Source organism: Stigmatopora nigra, chromosome 7, assembly GCF_051989575.1.
Source record: "Stigmatopora nigra isolate UIUO_SnigA chromosome 7, RoL_Snig_1.1, whole genome shotgun sequence".
Lineage (NCBI taxonomy): Eukaryota > Metazoa > Chordata > Actinopteri > Syngnathiformes > Syngnathidae > Stigmatopora > Stigmatopora nigra.
Window position 1 is genome coordinate 15,173,912 of NC_135514.1, and position 21,924 is coordinate 15,195,835.

The 21,924-nt window shown below is 39.4% G+C and overlaps 5 protein-coding genes across 5 annotated transcripts; 3 read left to right on the forward strand and 2 right to left on the reverse strand.

The window, feature by feature from the left end:
- The first annotated feature begins 365 nt into the window (after positions 1–365).
- rhbdl2 (rhomboid, veinlet-like 2 (Drosophila)) lies at positions 366–5,370 on the forward strand. Its single transcript, XM_077720943.1, has 8 exons — positions 366–846; positions 1,565–1,800; positions 2,822–2,970; positions 3,079–3,191; positions 4,036–4,136; positions 4,216–4,276; positions 4,367–4,428; positions 5,123–5,370. The coding sequence occupies exons 2-8, from the start codon at positions 1,567–1,569 to the stop codon at positions 5,303–5,305; spliced, it is 903 nt and encodes a 300-aa protein (XP_077577069.1). The 5' UTR covers positions 366–846; positions 1,565–1,566; the 3' UTR covers positions 5,306–5,370.
- A 1,833-nt stretch (positions 5,371–7,203) lies between these two features.
- gja9a (gap junction protein alpha 9a) lies at positions 7,204–9,883 on the forward strand. The gene is made up of 2 exons (XM_077721086.1): positions 7,204–7,645; positions 8,973–9,883. Exons 1-2 carry the CDS (start codon positions 7,425–7,427, stop codon positions 9,790–9,792), a joined length of 1,041 nt encoding a protein of 346 aa, XP_077577212.1. The 5' UTR covers positions 7,204–7,424; the 3' UTR covers positions 9,793–9,883.
- An 834-nt stretch (positions 9,884–10,717) lies between these two features.
- Positions 10,718–12,447, reverse strand: mycbp (MYC binding protein). Its single transcript, XM_077721090.1, has 5 exons — positions 12,262–12,447; positions 11,938–12,010; positions 11,816–11,864; positions 11,612–11,741; positions 10,718–11,195 (listed from the first exon to the last, which is right to left on the reverse strand). The coding sequence occupies exons 1-5, from the start codon at positions 12,274–12,276 to the stop codon at positions 11,151–11,153; spliced, it is 312 nt and encodes a 103-aa protein (XP_077577216.1). The 5' UTR covers positions 12,277–12,447; the 3' UTR covers positions 10,718–11,150.
- On the forward strand, positions 11,612–14,907 carry rpp25l (ribonuclease P/MRP 25 subunit-like). Its single transcript, XM_077721087.1, has 3 exons — positions 11,612–11,827; positions 13,168–13,279; positions 13,977–14,907. Exon 3 carries the CDS (start codon positions 13,977–13,979, stop codon positions 14,598–14,600), a length of 624 nt encoding a protein of 207 aa, XP_077577213.1. The 5' UTR covers positions 11,612–11,827; positions 13,168–13,279; the 3' UTR covers positions 14,601–14,907.
- A 2,895-nt stretch (positions 14,908–17,802) lies between these two features.
- On the reverse strand, positions 17,803–20,182 carry her7 (hairy and enhancer of split related-7). The gene is made up of 4 exons (XM_077721088.1): positions 20,059–20,182; positions 19,835–19,942; positions 18,054–18,634; positions 17,803–17,978 (listed from the first exon to the last, which is right to left on the reverse strand). Exons 1-3 carry the CDS (start codon positions 20,101–20,103, stop codon positions 18,254–18,256), a joined length of 534 nt encoding a protein of 177 aa, XP_077577214.1. The 5' UTR covers positions 20,104–20,182; the 3' UTR covers positions 17,803–17,978; positions 18,054–18,253.
- Positions 20,183–21,924: the final 1,742 nt, after the last annotated feature.

Below are 21,924 nucleotides of genomic sequence, written 5' to 3' on the forward strand. Positions count from 1 at the left end.
AATATATATATATATATATATAATATATTTTTATTGACATTACTGAAACACCTACAAAAATGTACTGCAACAGTAAAAAAAAAAGTCAAAATCATATCTAAGACAGCTCTTTGAATTTATTTTTTAATATATGCAGAATAAAATCCTTGCATTCTGCCGTTTTCTACATTAATTACATTTGCGTAGCTTTAAATCTCATTGTATCGTGACAATAAAGTCCGCAGTTTGCATCCCAATGTTGAAAGTTAAGGGTTACATTTTTATTTCGCTGTCTTTAGCACCGCCTTGTGGTCACTCAGCATAACACATTGTTTAAAATGACAAGCGCATCAAATCACCCTGAATTCACATGACCCATTGGCCTACAAAATGGCGAATTGGACTCCCTTGTGTTTACATACTCTGTTGTTGTTTTTTCGCCTGTTCAAAGTCAAGCTAGCGAAATTGAGACCGCCTTTTTTTGTCTCAGCTTCCGGGTGTGGCACCGGAAGTGGGGCCAAACAGGTAGTTGTCAGGTATAGAATTCAGGAGCCACAGTGGAATTGGTAGCCGCATTCATGCTACTCTTTTCGGCCGACTTTGAAATTCTGGAACGGTTAAATATTTCGAATTACACGCGGTTTGTTTGTTTAGTCGCTGGGAGGAAGGAAGGGAAAAAACTCGGGGGACTATAATTATCGTGGAGAGACATTTTCCAATCCGTCATTTTTCATTCAAGACGGCACACGACGACGCCGGTTAGCAACATGGAGGCTTGTTACAACTAAGCTATTTTTTTTATACTTATTTATCCATTTAAGTAGTGTTAAGTTTGTTTTAGACGGACGCTTGCTGTTCAAGTTTACGGTAAGTTTGCTTATGATACTTGGGGAGAGTCAATGTTTGGTTTTTTTTATCGTGTTACGTCGAGTATTAACATATTAACAGAAAGTAAACATGGGAAAGCTTGATTTATCTTGAGGCAAAAAAGGCGTGCGCTTACTTGACTCGGAATTCCTGCGCTGTATTTGTTTTTTTTTCTTCATTTTTTTTTCCTTATACTAGAACTACGTTTGTATGTCTTAAGAGTATTTTTTTTTTGTATTGAGAGTACATTTTGTAAGGCTGACGGGGAAAATATTATTTTGTTTTAAAGCTCCCTCTCCCATTGCATCATAAACAAATATATTTATATTAAAAAAAACATTCTTTTTTCGTAAAAACGAAATGGCAAATGTTTATTTCGATTGAAAAAACTATTAGAGCCAAAAATTAATATAATTTCATTTAACCTCCACCCTCAAAAATAATTTGTTGTTTGTATTGAATTAAATATTCATAAAAAATATTTTTTCAAAAATACCTATTAAAATATTTCCAAGTGTTTTTTCTTCTTAAATATGTTTGGTAAAATGTAGTTTATTTTTTTATTTAAACAAAAAAAAGAATTTTTCCTCCGAAATATTTTCTCTTTAATATATAGTCATTGTTATTATTTATTTAACTCACTAGTGTCCACTGAAAATCTCAATTTTTGTTATTTTCATTAGAAATAATACTAATAATACGTCTGTTTTGACATTAGCAATGGTCGACGTGGACCTGGAGCAACGGGAGCCGCTCCCCGTGGCGCAGCGAGACGAAAAACCCGACGAACCCTCAGAAGACCTCCATGACGGGAGACGAAAATTGGGATGCCTGGAAAAGTTTCAGCGCAGTATCTCCAGGTGGATGCTCCCAGAAGACGTCCGGAGCAAATACTTAGAGAGGGCCAACTGCTGCCCCCCGCCCATCTTCATCATCGTCATCAGCGTTGTTGAGGTGCCGAATCGGGGGCTCGTTTCGAAAGACGTCTTTTTTTTGCATCTCGCGTCCTTTCCTTCCTCTTTTTTTTGTCTCATGATTCATCACGTTATGATTTTGAAGCGTAAATCCATTGTGGCATGAAATATTACCGTATTTTCTACAGTATAATCCCCACAAAAAGACATCAAAACAGTGCAATTTATATGCGGATAAATAATGGTTTGCCATTGCCTGAAATTCCTTATTGTTAGAAACAGCACCCTCTAGTGGATGCACAACACACTGCCCTGCTACTACGTACTACTACTAATATTCAGTTTTATAATCCAGTGCATTTCATATATGACACAAATTTTTGGATTTTAGTTAGTACTTTAATAACATAGCATTACTATATTTTGGAAAAAATGGAAATTTTAAAATTTGAATATTTAAGAAAAAAATGCTATTATTAAGTTTATAGTTTCATTTTCAGTCAGAATTGAGCAATTTTTTGACTGATACAAAGTAATATTTAAAATAAAAAATATTAAAAAGAAAGGAAATTAGACTATGACAATGTGATATTATTTTTAAAAGTCAATAAGGGAAAGTTATTAGATGTTATTCAAAGTTATGCGAAGCTTTCATTCAATATATATAATATAGATATTCATAACTGATAATTTACAAAAAAATCACAATAATTGTTAAATTGAAAGAAAACAAAAGTCAATTTTAGATGAATTCATGACAAAAAATGAGACATTTTACAAAATAATCACCCAAAAAAACAATTAAATAAAAATAATCAGTGTAGAAAAACAGTGGCAACTCATAGAAAAAAAATCCAGAATATGAAACAAACTTTGGGGAAAATGGCAGATTAAAATTCCTTTTTATATCTTAATAGCATTAACAGACATCTCCAACAACAATTTAAATGTCTATCGCAGATGTCCAACAGGAATTTCCCGCATTGTCGCATTCAATCACACAATATTTCCTCATGCGTATTAAATATTATTTTTAACATTATTTTTTCCTTCCCCGTCAGCTGTCTATGTTCATCTACTACGCCGTGTGGAAACCCCAAAAACAATGGGTGACCCTAGAGGAAGGAATCTGGAACAGCAGGCTGACATACCGACCCGAACGACGTCAAGAAGCGTGGCGTTTTCTCTCCTACATGTTTGTCCATGCCGGGTGAGTTTAAGCACGCTAAAAAATGTGACCTCGTCCTAATTTCAGGTGAAGCTGGGCGTTAACCACATTTTTATTTTATTTTTTATTTTTGTTTGACATTTTTTGCAGCGTGGAGCATATTTTAGGAAACCTCTTCATGCAGCTACTTTTGGGGATTCCTTTGGAGTTGGTCCATAAAGGCATTGAAGTTGGGGTCCTTTATATGGCCGGTGTCTTGGCAGGTAACCCTAATCCACGCAAAAATATTATTATTTATTTATTTTACACAAATGTGGGTCACAAAGGGGACAAAGAACCAATCAGAAGGGTTAATTTAGCGTATAATTAGCTTAGGATGCTAGTTTTTGGGGTATGGGAGGAAAGCGGAGTACCTGGAGAAAACTCCACACCACTGGTGTCAAAGTGGCGGCCTGGGGGCCAAATCTGGCCCGCCGCATCATTTTGTGTGGCCCGGGAAAGTAAATGATGAGTGTCGATTTTGTGTTTGTGGATCAAATTAATAGATGTGTATTAAATTTACTGATTTTCTCCCTTTTAAATCAATAATTGTCATCAATTTCTTCAGTTTTTAGTTCAAAAATTATTTTGTAAAATCTAAAAATATATGTAAAAAAAAGATAAAATAATTATTGTTTTAGATCTATAAAAACCGGAATATTCAGGGCTTTTAATCCAGTTCTTTTAATCCATTTATTTAAAAAAAAATCTAAATATTATATCTATCTTATATCTGGTCCAGCCCCGCTAGCTTCCTGGATATTCAGTATAAATTGATTTTCTGAACCGCTTACGGGTGCTAGAGACTATCCCAGCTAACAACAAGCACTACCAGCCAGCCAATCACTGGGCACAAAGAGACAAACAACCAATCACAGTCATCGCTAGAGACAATTTAGCATACAATTAGCTTAGCATGCTAGTTTTTGGTGATGTGGGAGGAAACTGGAGTGCCCGGAGAAAACCCACGCCCAGCGCGACCACACAAACTCCACATTAGAGTAAGGACCTTCCCGGTTTCGAACCCTCGACCTCAGACCGGCGTGCTAACCACTCTTGTCTCCCCAGGCTCGCTAGCCAGCTCCATCTTTGATCCCCTCAGCGCCCTGGTGGGGGCTTCCGGGGGGGTCTACGCCCTAATCGGGGGATACTTCATGAACGCCATTGTGGTGAGTCGGCCATCTTTTTTTTTTTATCGCTCCGATTTAGGATGTGATGTCATAACTTTGTTTTGTTTTTTTACGGCAGAATTTCCGAGAGATGATCCCCATACTCGGGGTGTTTCGCATCCTCGTTATCGTCATTGTCGGTAGGCGGACATTTTGTTTTTTGGTTTATGAATATGGCCTTTGTGTTCTACATTTTTGGACCAATCAGATGCTTTTTGTGTGTTAACAAGTGGGCGTGGACTTTGGTTTCGCCTTCTACAGAAGATTTGCCGGGGACGAGGGTGCTATGAAGGTACGTATCAAGCGTCGGATTGTAGGTTCTCGGACAAAATGGCTGACGAGCCCTTGACCGTTTGTCTAAAAAAAAGTTGCCAAAAACAAGTTGCCCTATTTGTTTTTATATTTGCTTAAAAACATTTTTTTAGATATAATTTCTTGAAATAATCAATATATTTGCCGTAAAAATGATAAAAAGAAATAAGGGGGAAAATATTAATAGTATTTTAGTGAAAAATGTGAATGTCTTATAGCGGGGTCAACACATTTTGCAGTGTATTTTTATTCTGTTACAATTGATGGTAAATGACGGATTATAAAATATTTTTTTAAACCTGAAAACAACTAAATAGGATTTTTTTTCATATCAAAATAAAATTTGGCAGGTTTTTGTCTTGTTAGGTTTATTTTTTCTTTATTTTTTTTAAAAAGGTAACATTGAAAAAAAATTAATCTCCGTTTAAAAAAGCATTTGCATCTATAGCATTGATACTATCATCAATAATCTTGTCTGATATATTATACATCTTATTTTGTTTACTTTTTCGAATAATAATAATAATTATAATACATATGAATGTTTAATCCAGGGCAGCCAATGAGTTATCGTTCAAAAAATAATGTGTAAAAAATAAATGGTGAAACTTAAGCGATAGCTTATCCAAAATAACATTTTGTCATTTTAACCCCTTGCTCTCCATCGCCCCCAGGTGTCCTTCGTGGCTCATTTCGGGGGCATCGTGGCGGGCATGACGGTGGGCTACGTCTTCTTTAGCGACTACGACAAGAAGCTCTTAAAGGACCCTCGTTTCTGGATGTGCATTGTGGGATATTTCATCTTCTTCCTCTTTGCTGTACTCTTCAACATCTTCATCTCACCTGCTTCATCATAGTACCATTTTTTCGCAAATTACTTTGTATACTTTAGATTCTTTCTTACATTAAAAACCCCTTTTTTTAAGTCCACGTTGTTCGACTTGAATTAGCTACACGGGGTCAAAAGGTCGGAATTGATTGTTTTTTAGCCGCACCGCGCTATAGATTAAACTGCATGTAGAATGAGGGTGTTAAACGTTTGGCCCGGGGGCTAAAATCCAGCCGTGTGCCATGTTGTAGCGCATTTATACTGCGTGTACATGTACCATGAAATGTTTTTATATTTTTTTACCCCACAAAAGCAGGTTTTCTGGGAGTTTTTGGACATTAAGCTTCTGTTTACCTTCTATAGAGCCACTTTGGAGAGTATCCTGGTGTACTGCAAGACATTGTCGGGGACCCATACCACCCTGGTCACCATCTGTTACAGCTGCTGCCCTCTAGGAGACACTATAGGTCATAACAAAGTACGTACAAATAGGCTTAAGGACAGTTTTTTCCCCATATACATCAGGACTGTAAACTTTCGGTAGCATGACACATGGTCCCTTCTGTGTAATAACTTTAGAGGTGAGGTAATATGAAAAAAATGTTCAGGTGGTCTGCCTTCCACTGGCTGACTGAAGGTAAGTGAAAGACAGTGAGAGGTAAGTGATCCGCTCGCAGGGGGTGATGTGATGTATCCATCATGCCAGAATGCTAAATTACGAGTTTGAAATTGTCACTTATTTGGGTTTTTTGGTTGGGAAAACTCACCTTACGGAGAAACACGACGAATTTTGTCATACGCAGTTTCTGGGTATGATGACAATTACCGTATTTTCACGACTATAAGGCGCACTGTATTATAAGGCGCACCCTCAATGAATGACATTTTTTCCATATATAAGGCGCACTGTCTATTTTGGAGAAAATTTAAGACTTTTAAGTGCGCCTTATAGTGGTGAAAATACGGTTTTTGCTATTGACTTCCAGGTATGAAGCACTCACTCACTACTTTACAGTCACCTGTAGAGCCGGCCATTGTTGATGTTTTGGATTTATGGTATAAAATTTTGCAGTGGGGGAGGAGCTTTATGATGGAAGATTTTGTAAATTAAGATGGCGGATCTGCATATTTAAAGGTATCGAGTATTCAGTTCAGGCGTTTGTGTTTCTTTAATATCTGACAGTGGTGGTTTTTCGTTTTTGGTTTTCTGTTTTTTCCACATATAAAGCGCACTGGATTATAAGACGCACTGTCTATTTTGGAGAAAATTGAAGACTTTTAAGTACGCCTTATAGTCGTGAAAATTGTCAGGTTTAAGACCATATACATTCAATAATATCGGAGCAGAGGAAACACACAGCCAGTCGTGATGAGAATTTAAACCACTTCATATGAAGGAGGACGCCAGTGTAGCCAGAGCAGAAAGATAGTCTATCTTCCTGAATGACCGTTTGGAATTCCTGGCGACTCCCTACAAACAACCTGGTTTTATTAGAGACAAGTCATAAAAATGGGAGGCGTTAATACAAATGAAGGAGGTGGAAAGCAAAAGGTGTAGTGCACATTTTAACCAATAGGTGTAAATTAAATTCTATTCTAGTAACTTAATACATCATAGTGAAAAGGGTGCAAGACTAAATATAAGAATACAAATATATTTCACAAAAATACGGTAGGCTTTTGATAAGTCAATGATGATGATTATTATTAAGTGTCGCTCCATGTCTGTCAAAATTACGTCATTGTGGCAGCCAATGACGTCATAAAGAAGCTCAAAATGCCCCAAAAGCAACAAGAAGTCACCTGGAAATAACCCCGAAATACGCAGGAAGCAACAAACACAGAGGAAATCAATAGGAAATGATCCAAAATCTACAGGAAGTGACCCAGAATGAGAAGGAAGTGACCCAGAATGAACTCATTGTCCAATTCACTTAAACTAACCCATGGATGTTCATTTGCCCCGCCCCCTTTTAAATAGTTTGGACATCTGCCGTCCGTCCATGAGTGAACTAATCCACGTGAGGTCACGGAAGTGGTCCGGGGTTCGATGCCCGCCGGTTTAGGACTTTTCTTGGTCTTTGTTTACGTGCGATGGCACGTCAGCGTTATATCGACGTCTTGGTCGCCATTTGCAAACAATCCAAATGCCCCGGAGCTTTTGGTTGGTCGATGAGGCCGTATGTCATGGATTTCCTTTAGAGTTGTCGGAGGCACAAACCCCGGATGTCGGCCACTCTGGCTCGGAAGGCGTGGACGGATGGACGGGCGACCATGCCGGACAGCTTTGGTTCGGCGACTCGCTTTCGGGACGCATGACGCACGGGGATTTGAGTCACCATCGCCAGTCGGTCCATGCCGCTTCGAGGTAAGGCACTGCTTTTTATGTCAAGTGTTGTAATGGGAAGCTGCCTGAGCTCTTTTAATGGGTGTATATGGCTCGGGAGCCAGATGTGGCTTTAGGTTAACCCAGCGGGTGTCAGACTCGGGTTGGTTGGCGGGCCGCTTTAACGTCAACTCCATTTCATGTGGACCATTTTAGATAGAATATTTAGAATTCATTAGATATAAATGGATTAAAAGGTCTAGATTAAAATCCCTGAATATTCCGTTTTTTATAGATCTAGAACAGGCGTGGGCAAACTACGGCCCGCGGGCCACATATGGCCCATTACACTTTTTAATCCGGCCCGCCAACGTTGTCCAAATGTTTTTTTTAATTATTTTTCCCCAAGACGGCGCCATCACGCGGAAGCCAGTGGCAGTAGCTCTGTCCACTCTTATTTGTTTTTTTTGTGTTTTACAGCCCCTCTATCTTTTTTAAATTACATTTTAATATTTCTTAATACATTCCTTTTTACTTGACTTTGTACTTTATACTTTTTACTTTAACTATGAGTGAGGAGTATGTTAATACTTTAGTCGTTTTTTCCTATTTATGTTTCATATGTACTGTTAACGGATGCACTTTTTTATATGTATCCTATCTTGTGCTGACCCGGCCCATCTGTCAAATTTTTAAAGTCAATATGGCCCCCGGACCCAAAAGTTTGCCCACCCTTGATCTAGAACAATGTTTATTTGAGCTTTTTTTATATATATGTATTTAGATTTTACAAAATGATTTTTGAACTAAAAACACCCAAAAAATGATTAAAAAATGACAATTATTGATTTAAAAGGGGGAAAGTCAGGAAATTTAATATACATCTATATGACTGGTGTCCAAGTGGCGGCCCGGGGGCCAAATCTGGCCTGTCTCATCATTTTGTGCGGCCCAGGAAAGTTGATGAGTGACGACTTTCTATTTTAGGATCAAATTAAAATGATAGATATAGATGTATATAAAATTTCCTAATTTTCCCCCTTTTAAATCAATAATTGTCATTTTTTAATCATTTTTTTTGTTTTTAGTTCAAAAATAATTTTGTAAAATCTAAAAATATATTTTAAAAAGTTCAAATAAACATTGTTTTAGATCTATACAAAAACGAAATATACAGGGCTTTTAATCCACTTCTTTTAATACATTTATAATTTAAAAAATCTAAATATTATATCTAAAATCAACAAGAAATAGAGTTGACTTTAACGCGGCCCGTGAACTAACCCGAGTCTGACACCCTTGACTTGGATAAAAGCCACGCCCAGATTGGCTCAACTACCGTTATTGTTGTTCGAATATGTTTTGGCAGTCACAATGGCAAAATGGACGACTGGAACGTCCTGGGCGGCATCCTGGAGGACGTCCACGCGCACTCCACCGTGGTGGGCAAAATGTGGCTGACCCTCCTGCTGGTCTTCCGCATGCTAGTTTTGGGCGTGGCGGCCGAAAACGTTTGGACGGACGAACAGGAGCACTTTGCCTGCAACACCCAACAACCGGGTTGCCGTAACGCCTGCTACGACTTGGCCTTCCCCGTCTCCCCCGTGCGCTTTTGGGTCCTCCAGGTGGTCTCCGTGGCGTCCCCCTCGCTGGTCTACGCCGGCCACGCCCTCTACCGGCTGAGGGCCCTGGAGAAGGCCCGACGGGTCCGCAAGGCGTCGCTCAGGAGACGCTTGGAGGAGTCGGCGGAGGACGAGGAGGCGGACCTAGAGGAGGTCAGGCGACCTATCGAACGCGAGCTGAAGCGTCTGGAACGCGGGAGGCCGGGCAAGGCTCCCCTGCGGGGGGCGCTGTTGCGCACTTACGTGGCTCACGTCTTTACCCGGTCCGCCGTGGAGATGGGCTTCATGGCGGCGCAGCACTTCCTGTACGGCGTGCGACTGTACCCGCTGTTCCGCTGTAGTTGTTTCCCGTGCCCCGAGGCCGTGGACTGCTACGTGTCCAGACCCACCGAGAAGAGTTTCTTCATGGTCTTCATGCAGTTCATGGCCGCCCTGTCCCTCATCCTCAACGGGATGGAGATCGCCAACCTGGCCTATAAAAGCCTCAAGAGGAGGGTCATCGTCCGGGCCGGCGTGGCGGAGGACGAAGAAGACGACGGTGCTAGTAAAAATGTATCCTTCGTTTAAATGGCTGCCGAGATGACGAAAGAGGGCGTGGCAGAAGGTTGGGAAGGTGGGAAAGGGTGCAGTTTGGAGTGCTGCTTTCTCATTGGGTAGGAGGAGGAATTAGGGGAGGGGCTGGTAGTGTAGGAGAGGAAATTGAGTAGTTGGGAGGGGTTAGGGGAGGGGCTTGGAGGCTGGCTAGAATAGGGAAATTGAACTAGAATAGGAAATTGAATTGTTGAGAGGAGGAGTTAGGGGAGGGGCATAGAGGAAAGCTAGAAATGTTGGGAGGAGGAGTTAGGGGAGGGGCACGAAGGCAGGCTAGAATGGGAAATGGAATTGTTGGGAGGAGTTAGGGGAGGGGCATGGAGGAAAGCTAGAATGTGAAATGGATTTGTTGGGAGTTAGGGGAGGGGCATAGAGGAAAGCTAGATTTGTTGGGAGGAGGGGTTAGGGGAGGGGCATAGAGGCAGGCTAGAATTGTTGGGAGGAGTTAGGGGAGGGGCATGGCAGCCTAGAACAGGAAGTAGTGTTGATAGGAGGATTTAGGGGAGGGGCATGGAGGCGGGCTAGTATTGTTGGGAGGAGGAGTTAGGGGAGGGGCATGGAGGCAGCCCAGGAAATTGTATTGTTTCCCAACTTTTTGGGAGCACTTTTAGCATTAAAAAGGCATCTCACCATCTGAAAATTTAATTTAAAAATAGGTCGTTGATATTAACAATATTTATTAAATAATAAATGGAATTTTGCACCAGGCAATTAGCACTAAATCATGTAAATTTCCAATCTCATAATCTTTGATTTAATTATCCTAAAATTATGTGGAAAAAATCAAAGAAAATGGATGATAAACCTCTCCCACCTAAATATTAAAAATTGTTCTATTTTCATTTTTTTCCTCCCATAATCCTACATGTCAAAACCAAAATAAATTCATTCCACATTGTAGTAGTTTTTATAGAAGTGATTTTATTTTATGTTCCATAAAGTCAACCACCAAGTTAGCAAAAAAAAACATGTTTTCCATAAACTCATAGAATGTGACAAATCTATTTAAATCAAACAATATGTACAGCATTTATACTAATAGAAGAATTATATACACAAAATGACTTCCATTTTGATATTTCTTTCTTTTGTTATTGTCACTGGAAAGAAGATTTTAGTTGAAATAAACTACATTGCAACTTGAATGTAAACTTGAGCATATCACCTGACTTTTTGGGTGTAAATATGATCATATTAATAAATAAAAGTAGAGATATTAAGCCTGTTTTCTGAGGTGGCCTCTCCATCACGTGAAAACTTCTTTTTAATCAAAAAAGGCATTTTTCTTAAAGCCACAGGAGCCAAAATGGAGGACCATCAACAACCCAGTGACCTCATTCGGTCGCCGGAGTTTCTTCGGAAGGTTCGTCGCACTGTATCTGAAAAGACGGAGACGACAGGGTTATTTATAATAATAATATTTACATTTTTAAAAATAAATTGATTAAAATAACTGGTTTAAAAGCCCTGAATACTCAGTTTTTTATAGATCTAAAACAATCTTTATTTGCGCTTTTTTAAATATATTTTTAGATTTTACAAAATATTTTTTGAACTAAAAACTCAGAAAAATTGATTAAAAAATGACAATTATTGATTTAAAAGGGGAAAAATCTGGAAATTTAATATACATCTATATCTATCATTTTAATTTGATCCTAAAACATAAAGTCAGCACTCATTGACTTTCCCGGATCACAAAAAAATGATGCGGCGGACCAGATTTGGCCCGCGGGCCACCACTTGGACACCGGCAGTAAAAGTAAAAAATGCCTGGTTATTGTGGGAAACTCACCCTCGATTTGAGTTCCAGGTTTTCCTCCTCCAGACGGGCACACCTGAGCCTCAGGTCCTCGACCTCCTGCTGCAAAGCCTCCGTGTCCGCCGCAGTCAGGCCGGGGGTGCCGAGGTGCTGCTTTACAAACCTGGACATTATAGTTAAAGGGATTGGACTTAATAATGGAGTTTGCTACCAATTTAAGATGGACATTGAGGATACTCCAGGGCGTTGGTAGGTTTCTCCGGTTGTTCATAGAGCGCCACTAAAACTGAAAGACAAACATTTGTTATATACTTTTACACAAAGTTGCATTTGACACTTTTATAAAATAATTCTCTTACCACTGGTGAGACTATCAACAACACCAGCTTTCTCCAAGTATCTCCGAAATTGCTCTTTTTTGTGGTCTGGGGCCTGTAAAAGTAGTTTTTTAATTCTTTGCTTTTTTTAAAAACAAAGTACCATTTTTTTTATAAACTAAGGATACAAAGGTGCTTTATGAAATTGCTACACGATATAAATTAAATTTGTTTGTGGATATGGTAAAAATGTCGTGTCATTACCGCAGCAGGTGTTTGATTTACTTTTAATTAGAACTTTGTTTCCTCACATTATTTAGTTAATTAAAACTCTCGTCGACTATTTGAGTTTAAAGAAAAACTTACCTTGTAATGCGACATGTCGATGGAGACTTTCAAACTTTTTAGCAAAAAGGGAAATTAATTATTTGTTTTGGTAGTTGTACTTGGTAACGAGACAACGACGCCGAGTTGGACCCTGTTCTGAATTCGACAGCTTCCGGTTCTGACAGGATATAGTGTTTTTTTTCCTCTCGTCACTTTTATTATGTTATTTTTAGACAAAATGATTAAAGGGATTTAAAAATGGAACATCCAACGCATAATTTCAAGTTTTTGAGGCGTCGTATTGATTTATATGATGTCACACAGCAAAATAATGATGTTGACTCGGTTCTCACTTTGTTACGTGATTGAATCCACATTAGTGAGCTTTATCAACAAGAATGATATAAGTGGCATAATGTTTTAGCGTTACACGATTATTTGATCATAAAAGTGAGGCACGATACAACAATGCAACAACGTCTTCTTATATTTGAAGCTACTCGTAAACCTCAAGAGATTCTTAAATGAATGACATGCTTAAACGTGATCACAAGTATTTTTAACCAAGTATTTCCCGACCCAAGATGGCTGCCAATGACTTGTATGAGCATTATTTTTTTCCACATTAAAAGGTGTATAAAAGTCCCGGCTTGTGCTAAAAATATAAATTAGGGAGGTATTTTTAAAGCGATCCTATTTTTAATTATTTTCTGACAGATGTTCCAAATATAGCAACGCAACCACGTTTAATGGCACGATATGCGTCACATCCGCTTGGCTTTCAACTTTTCCCTCAAGTGTCACAAGATAAGTGGCATTTTCCCCAGAATTATGAAGCAACATTTTTTTATTTTCATATATGATATTTTCTAACTTAATTCGAGATGCCATTTTATCAAACGGTTTTACAAACTCTTTTGTCTTTCTTTTTTTAACCACCATAAGACGGATGTGACGCGCTACATGTCGTGGCATTGATCTGTGGGGCAACCTGGGTTAGCATCTGCTGCAAATATGTAAAGAAAAGAACCAAAAGAAAGAAAACGAAAGATCTCAGGTAAGTCGACATAAGGTAGGAAGAAATTTGAAACCATGTCCAATATGTTTAATGGTTATGGTGTTACTTATGCGACATACAAATGTACCAAAATGTTTAAACGGGAGCGTCTGCTAACAGTAGCACAACCTCACACGTGACGTTTGTTCATTTATATGTTCAATAACTAGTCATATTATTAACCTCGACGCCTATAAATCAGTTGGTTTGTCTACTATTGGTAATATGTTGATGCACAAAGTTGCTCTTTTGTCGCTTCATAGATTTGCGCAGAAATCCCTTTCTAAACCGCTCCATTTTTCAACGTCGCTTGATATATACGTCACGACTAATACGAACAAATGTAATCAGAAAAAAATGGAAACCAGATGCGGTGATTTTTAGTTATGAATTCTATAATTAAAAACTAAATATAAAACTATTACAAAACAATATTCTCCATTACACCTATAGATTATTTGGTTATTTCTAACTCGGAATAGAAACTGGCCTTGTTTCATAAAACAAGTTACTACTCAGAGATACATTTAAAAAAAACAGATATTTTCTCTACATTCTGCTCCTTTGAAAACCACGTGACCGAATCGGGGTTGTCCTTACTCGAAACATAGAATTTCCCCATCGGAATGAATATTAGTGGACAATTTTGGAAGAAAAATGAACCGACCCAAATCAAGTTGACGGCCCATTTATACAGATGGAGAACTACAGCAAAGTCCGCAGTGAGACGCATCCGTCCCCGTGTCCATTTGGGGTCGCCCCCGGCACGCCAGAAGTACGGGTCAAAGACGGCAGCAAGATCCGCAACCTCCTACGCTTCGCCCTGGGCCGCATGGGAGTCGAACCCGATGCCGAGCGGGATCCGGCGTCGCCCGCCCGTCGCCCCTTCCGCTCCTGCCGCCTCTGCCGCCAGGTGGTGTTCACGGCGAGCGGCAAGGGGGTCTCCAAAGCCATCACGTGCGCCGAGCTGGTCAAGAAGCGCGTCCGTGGTCTTTATCAGCAGACCTTGCTAACTAGCGACACGCTAACGGATGTATGGGAGCCCCTGGAAGCGGCGGTGGGCCTGGACGGCCTCAAAGTCAACAGGAAGTTGCCCGTCATCTGGATTCTCCTTTCAAAGGACCCCTTGGACCAAAACCTGCCCGGGTACCAGGCACCTGGACGATGCGATAATCTTTGGACCCGTGGGGAGGACGAGGACTCGATGGCGGACATGGGGAAGAAGGGGCCCCGTGGTAGGTTTTCTAGAAGCAAAGAATGCGGGGATCCCTGGCGACATATGGGACGTCCTCGGAAAATTTTCATGTCGGCTTATGATTAAAAAAAAAATGAAATTTGGATGCCAAAATGGGGATTTTTGTTGAAAATACAGCACATGTACTTGAGTTTTTAGTTTGTGTTGATAGCTATTGTGGAGCCACAAGACAGCGTAGGATACTCTGCCCCAAGATGGCGGCAGCTAGCTTCACAAAATACAAAATTTGCCTTATTGGACAGTGCATATAGAGTAAAATATGTGGATCAATGATTTTTGGGTGACTAGTTAACGTTAGAAATGGATTTGATTTGGTTTATGGTGTTATTGGATGGTTTGTTTACAATAAACTTTCAAGTTTGTTTGCTTTTAATATGTTTGATTTTCATTAATCGTGTTAATAATGGGAAAACTCACACTCATGGGACACGGGTGCCCTCTGGTGGGAAGCTTTTGTAAATGTTAACATTTTATCTGTTTAATTCGTGTGCTGGTAATCACATTTTCATTATATTCAAAAATACCGTATTCATACAAACTCAACAACACATGTAAAAATTAATTTGAAAAAAAATAATCTAAAAAAATAGTCTAGTTTGTACTAAACATGGAGCCCAAAAAGTAGTACTAATATATACTAAATGTAATGTATTTTATTGACTTGTTGTGCAATTTGAGCATTTTAAAAATATATTTTTAAATTTTTTTGAACTAAAAACGGAAAAAAATGATTAAAATGACAATCATTGATTTAAAAGGGGGAAAATCAGGAAATGTAATATGCATCTCTACTCTTCATCTTAATTTTGATCCTAAAACAAAGTCATCATCATTGACTTTCCCGGGCCGCACAAAATGATGCGGCGGGGCAGATTTGGCCCCCGGGCTGCCACTTTGACACATGTGCCTTAGGGTAAGCACTGTGGGGAAGAAAAAATAATATTTAATATAAACGGGTACCGTTACCAGTAATAATAATGCACAAAATGTCTTATTTACATCAAAATTCGTCACCTTACTCCACCACAATATAAATTACCGTTCAAAAGACCACAATTTCTTCCTAAATTTCTCAATATTTTCCTTTTTATGACTTCATGGGCGCAATGAGGACGATTAAATTAGACGTTAATCATCGTCACTGGCTCCAGCTGAGGTAAAATTCCGATCCACATCAGGATTAGCGCCTGCCTTTCATCTATATTAAAGTAATAATAAACGTTAACACGTTTAGGTTCATCAAAGGCACGTGGACGACGTGTAACAAACACCCACCCACACTTTTGCAAAGACCCCCCTACTCCTACGACACGTGCCTTATTAACACACTTGAAGAAGTCAAGTGTGTGTTGGGGGCGTGGCCTAAAGCATCCGGTGGGAACATCTAGCAAATGTGACACTTAAGCGTGACCGGAACAAAGTGACAAAAACCACGCGCCTCAATTTGTTTCACGCGAACCAAATTTCGAGCAAAAGACTCTCCAACAAAAACGCGTGCATGTCGTTTGAAGGTGTCACTTGACCACGCCCACACGAGAAGTATTCTCCGTTGACTTGATTTGAAAACATAAAAGCTCCATTTTTATTTAAAGGGAACGTCATTCATTTCATTTTATACTTTTTAAAAGCAAAACTATATATATTATTAAATAAGATCCATATATATATTTACATACTGTATATATAATCTCCCCACACTAAAAAAAGACATTTAAGATCATTTCTGCTATTAAAAACGAAACAAAAATACATATATATATACCCAATAAAGCGAATTTATAATGGTATTACAATATTTTGTGTACAAATTTGGGTTGGCTAAACTACTATTTTATTATAAATGCAGTAAATTGTTAAAATAAAATGTTAAATGGTCAACACTACAAATTACTAAATTTTATACTGTAATATTTTGTTACATTTTTTACAGTAAGTACCACACCATTAATTTAAGGGTATAAACCTTTTTTAATATATATATTTTAATGTAATAAACGCCCCCTAATTTATGATCATTTATTAAGGTAAAACAAATATTTAATTGAATGATTTAAATGATTTAAGTTGATTATATTTCTAGTTTTGCAACCACGGCCAATTTTCTTTGCATTTATGTCCCAATTCTTGGAAGTGACGCCCTCGCGCATGCGCAGTGTTCCAAATGTGACATGCGTTCTTTTTACGCATCTCCCAAGACAATTTGTCCACGAAAGTGTGTCTGTCCCCCGTGGGAACGTCACTCGTTGGGCCTTCTCATTGTTCCAGTGCAGGAAGCCATAAAAATTAAGGTGTCATTTCTTTAAACGAGCTTTTTAGAGTGTTATTGACACCAAAATTAGACCTTAAAAAAACCCAAACGTCCAAATTCAAGTCTAGTATGTATACACTCTATTGGTATTTAAAGTAAATACATATTTTAATGCTATTGTCTCAATAGGAATGAAATGAGTCATCAAATCACATGATATATTTAAAAAAACAGAATTTTGGGGAGTGGTTAGCGTGTTTTTGGGGTCGAGGGTTCGATTCCAGTTGGATACTCAATGTGTGGAGTTCGGGTTTAAAAAAAAAAAGCATGCTAAGCTAGTTAATTCAATGCTAAATTGTGCCTAGCGATGAGTGACTGGTTGTTTGTTATCCTATTATTCCGCCCTGTGATTGGCTCCAGCACCCCCTCAATTTTTTCCCTTCAGAGCCATAATCCGAATTTAAAAGTCAAAATGTGTGAAAATGTGTGCTTTTATTTGACATTTTACCACTTTTTAAGCCATATTTTGAAAAAAAATATATAAGGGGTGCTAGAGCTGGTGTCATTGCCATAGTCTCGATGAGACGCTCTTATTGGTGCGTTTGGGACTCGGTTCTCTCGCCGTATTTCCGCTTACAGGTTAGCGGAGAGCTATCTGGATATATCAAAAGAGCCACATGTGGCTCCTGAGCCATAGGTTACTGTATTGTGTGTGTAGTTTTACTTAAAGGAATAGAGGGCTACATCTGGTTGGAATACATTTATTTATGGGATGCTCTGTGATTGGTTGGCTCCCAATTCAGGGTCATTGTTAGCTGGGATAGGCTCCAGCACCCCCCACGACTCTTGGTATGGAAAATGAATGAAACAAAATTTGATAATTCAATTTGTTTTGATATAAAGTTACCTTATGCCACTTGAAAGTTGATATCGATGTTATAATCTTTATATACCATATTTGGTTGAATTTTTTTTATTCATTAATGGGAATGAAAGGTGAGTGAAAGAAAATAAACACAATTGGAACAGAACACATTTAATTGTAACAAATAATGAGAATCCAATCTCGCCATAGGGAGACGTGTGCAATAAGTTAGTGTGCAAAATATACAAATTAAATATTATCATCAGGAGGATTCACATTGGTTGATCATGACTTGTGGGCGGGGCAACAACCCTGGTACCTCAAAAAGCAGCTAGAAAACGACAAGACACAAAGGGTTAGCATTTATGCTAGTCATTAGCATGGTGATGTACGCGGCTCAACTCACCTGTGGAACGGATGCGTGGGGGGCGGTCCAATTTGGCTCCCATCCCCAAGAGGGCACTACAGTACAAACCAGGTCTTTACATTATTTACACTTAAAAGATAAAACGAAAGGAAAGAGGGCGGAGTCAAAGTTCACCCGTCGAGGCCAAAAAAAAAAGAAGAGAAAATATGAGGAAAGAGGGCGGAGTCAAAGTTCACTCGTTAAGGCCAGGGCCGCCACACGCTCTGCCCCAACGAGGGTCCCTCGACGGGGGGGCTCTCCATGCACGTCCCCATCCCGGGGGGCGGGGCCAGAGGCATCGGCATCATCACCACCGCCGCCGTTCGCCGGGGGTGCTTAGACTTGTGCAGCAACAGCGCGTGGAGGACTGAGGATGGGGTGGGCGGGGCCAAGGAGGCGTCCAAAAGGCTCTTGCCATGGGGCCCCAGGAAGTGGGCGGCCCTTTGGAGGCAGGAGTGGAAGCCGTCCTGGAAGGGATGTCGTTGTGGCGCCGCCCCGGTGGACGCTTTGTTGCTGTTGTGGAGGAAGAGGACAGTGTGCTCCAGGATCTCTGTCTTTTCCACACGACGCTGTGAGGAACCCTGTAGCCACAAGGGGGAGCAGGGTTATTCGTCAGTTGATTTTTCGGACCCGATTGAGAAAAGGGGCCGGCCAATCGGAAGGGCAGGAGGAGATAAAGGGTAATTGGTTGGAGTTAGGGTCAGTTTAGTGGGAGATTAGCCTGGAATGCATGTTTTTTTGGGGGGATGTGGGAAGTGCTAAGTCTAGTGTGTCAAAGTGGCGGCCCGGGGGCCAAATCTGGTCCGTCTGATCATTTTGTGTGGTCCGGGAAAGTCAATGATGAGTGCTGACTTTCTGTTTTAGGATCAAATTTAAATGACGAGTATATATGTATATTAAATTTCCTGATTTTTTTCCCCCTTTAAATCAATAATTTTCATTTTTTAATCCATTTTTTCTGTTTTTAGTTCAAAAATCATTTTGGAAAATCTGTAAATATATTAAAAAAAGCTCACATAAACATTGTTTTTAATCTATAAAAAACGGAATATTCAGAGCTTTTAAACCAGTTCTTTTAATCCATTTATATGAAAGGAGATTGTGAAAGGGTCTTGAAAGGGCTCCCTCCAGTGGCACGTTAATGAATGACAGCTCAAATCATGTTAACAGTACCAAAAGATTGATGCTTATTTCTGCCCATTGCAAACAATTGAGTTCAATAATATCACATTTTAGTGTTTAAAAAAAAAAAAAAAACTTTATTGTATAAAAATGTGTTTTGAAACCTTTTTATTAGTTGAAAACATTTAAATTTAATCGTTTATTTGCTTTTTAAGACTCTTTTTGCTCATTTTTTTTCCACATCTACTTTATTCAAATGTTAATTAACCCCCTTTCCACTCTAAACCTTAAATAATAATCTTAAATCTCAACTAAATATTTAGCTAATATGCTCATTTAAATTGCCAAACACCAAAAGTAACAAAATAAAAGTGCTAATTTTCATTAAATACTGAAACCTACACAACTGCTCATTCTCTAGCAACATAATTTTCATAATTTGACATTTTATACATAAAAATAAATCTTAATAGTTGCAAAGTAAAGTAGTTTTCTTAATGTTCAAAAAAATACACCCAATTTGAAACACTGTGGCGCTAAATATGTGAAAATATTACCATCTTTTTACGCAGCTTTACAAAAATCGAGACTCGAACCTCCGACTATGAGGCAGAGGCGCTCACCACTAGCACACTGTTCTATTCAATTTTTTTGGTTACCTGCTGCTGCTGTTGCTGCGGTTCTTGAGTCATCAACATGCTCCTCAAACGCTCCAAACTGTGGTTCATTCTTTCACGACGACGCTTCTCCACTTGAGATTTCAGAAGCTAAAAAGAGTCATCAAAGAGCATAAAAACGTTCAAAAACGGTCCTCCTTCCAATAGAACCTCCTCCCACTTCAATCTGACTCCATAAAAACTTTAAAATAAAGATCTTCTCTTACCTTTTTATCACGATTTGCCTCGTCTGCTTCTTGCACGAGCTTCATTATTCAATCTTCTTCCAATTTGGAACTTCAAGTTTAGCAGAAGGTCAGAAAAAGAAGGAACATTAAACCTAGCAGCTCATTTTCAATGCGCTTTCCCCGCCCTAAACCACGCCCACGCTCTACTGACGACCAATCACATTGCAGCTAGGCCGTACCATTATCCGAGGGGTGTCAGGTGGCCTCCTCACACGCTTCTTTTTTTTCTATTCAAATTTGGACTTTATATGATATTATTGTAGCTGTCGTTTAGTGTAATAAATGTTTTTTTAAGATTATAGGTGTAGATAAGAAACTAGAGTGAAGGGTTCAGCTAATATGTTACGAGAAAACCTTACGAGGAAATGTCAAAATGTTGTCCGCCCAAGACAGGCCTTAAATTGGGCTATAAGATTAAAAGAGCCCTGAAAAATTCGGGTTCATTTAATCTTAAAACCCCAATAACTCGCCCTACTATTTTTTTTAATTCGCTCCGTGACGAATAACAAATATTTTTATTTTTTTAAAAAATGTGCTGAGCTCCAGAGCCAGCGACCCGACCGTGGATTCTTCCCCGCTCAGGGGTGCTCTCAAGTCGGACACTTTTGCTCAGCCAGACCGCTAAACTCTCTGGTTGTTTTTTATCTCTCCTTTTTTCTATTTTTCTTAATCCTGACATATAACTGCCTCGCCAAACTTCCCAAATTCCCGTTAAACACTTATATCACCACAATAAAAAAATATATATATATTTAACCGTACGATCCATAATCACCGAGGTAAACACTCAAAATTACCCGGTCGATAGTGCACCCAAATCGGACACGTGACCAACCTGAACCGGCCTCTCCCCCCAAAAAAATTCCCACTTAAATCTTCATGCAATAACATAAATCTAATTAATTCAGTTTATTCTCGCCAAATCATGAAAGCTTTAGAACCAAAATGCTCCAACTAAAACCCCCAATTTCAGCCCCTTTTTTACCTCCCACATTTACATCCCACTCTCCCCCATCCACGCGTCCAATCTACATGTGTGCCGCGTGCTACTACTACTTCCAAAACATCCACGCGTACGTGCGAAAGCCTTTCAAGTAGACTCCCGACCGTGGGAGAGCGTCACCGTCACGCCTTGGAAGACTAAAGACCCCCGAGGTGCGACGGTGGGAGAGCGACCCGCAGACGCTTCTCGTCGTGGGGGTGAGAGGGTGACGATGGTGGGGTGGTTCACTACTTCACACTTGCATCAAAATAACACGCACGCGCCATTGCCTGTTCAAAAAGATCAAATAATGCACGCGTTTGTTATCTTGCTGTGAATGGGACGGGAGGCGAGTAAGCATCGCCCCCACCCTCGTGTCAATGGATTGGACGTCCACTGACGTCATCAAGTGGCGTCAACCTGCACACCTTTTTTTTTAAATGCGGGTGCTAGTTTTTATGTTGTTTGTTCCGGATGGAGGACCCCTGCCACCCCCTTTTATTCCCCTTGGATGTGTTAATATAACACGTGCTGGTCTCACCTCTCTTTCTTGATGGGGGGGGGGGGGGGGGGGGGGGGGTCGCTTATGTGACCCCAAAAAGCCTTAACATGAATCATTAAGACGGTCGTTATTGATGGATGACCACTCCAATTTTAAATGTTTTAATGAATTTGAAGGAAGAATCGAATTAAATTCATTCATTTTCTCAAATGCTTATCCTCATATTTATTTTTTCCTTTTATAGTTTTAAGGAATAATATTTGAAAATAGTTTTTTTAATGGATTTTTCTGTCAAAAAGGCTCACAAACCCCGCAATACACAAAAAAAGTGTATTCATTCATTTATTTTCCAAAGCGGTAA

Bases quoted from the DNA above. Each gene is read 5' to 3' on its own strand.
- gja9a (XM_077721086.1), top strand. From the start codon at position 7,425: ATGCCCCGGAGCTTTTGGTTGGTCGATGAGGCCGTATGTCATGGATTT. The intron at 7,646-8,972 runs GTAAGGCACTGC...ATGTTTTGGCAG, and splicing joins TCGGTCCATGCCGCTTCGAG to TCACAATGGCAAAATGGACG.
- her7 (XM_077721088.1), bottom strand. From the start codon at position 20,103: ATGAAGCTCGTGCAAGAAGCAGACGAGGCAAATCGTGATAAAAAG. The intron at 19,943-20,058 runs GTAAGAGAAGAT...GACTCTTTTTAG, and splicing joins AGGCAAATCGTGATAAAAAG to CTTCTGAAATCTCAAGTGGA. The intron at 18,635-19,834 runs GTAACCAAAAAA...TTGTGGCTACAG, and splicing joins CGCAGCAACAGCAGCAGCAG to GGTTCCTCACAGCGTCGTGT.
- rhbdl2 (XM_077720943.1), top strand. From the start codon at position 1,567: ATGGTCGACGTGGACCTGGAGCAACGGGAGCCGCTCCCCGTGGCGCAG. The intron at 1,801-2,821 runs GTGCCGAATCGG...CTTCCCCGTCAG, and splicing joins TCGTCATCAGCGTTGTTGAG to CTGTCTATGTTCATCTACTA. The intron at 4,137-4,215 runs GTGAGTCGGCCA...TTTTTACGGCAG, and splicing joins ACTTCATGAACGCCATTGTG to AATTTCCGAGAGATGATCCC.
- mycbp (XM_077721090.1), bottom strand. The intron at 11,865-11,937 runs GTAAGAGAATTA...TTTGTCTTTCAG, and splicing joins TGTTGATAGTCTCACCAGTG to TTTTAGTGGCGCTCTATGAA. The intron at 11,196-11,611 runs GTGAGTTTCCCA...CCGTCTTTTCAG, and splicing joins ACCTGGAACTCAAATCGAGG to ATACAGTGCGACGAACCTTC.
- rpp25l (XM_077721087.1), top strand. From the start codon at position 13,977: ATGGAGAACTACAGCAAAGTCCGCAGTGAGACGCATCCGTCCCCGTGT.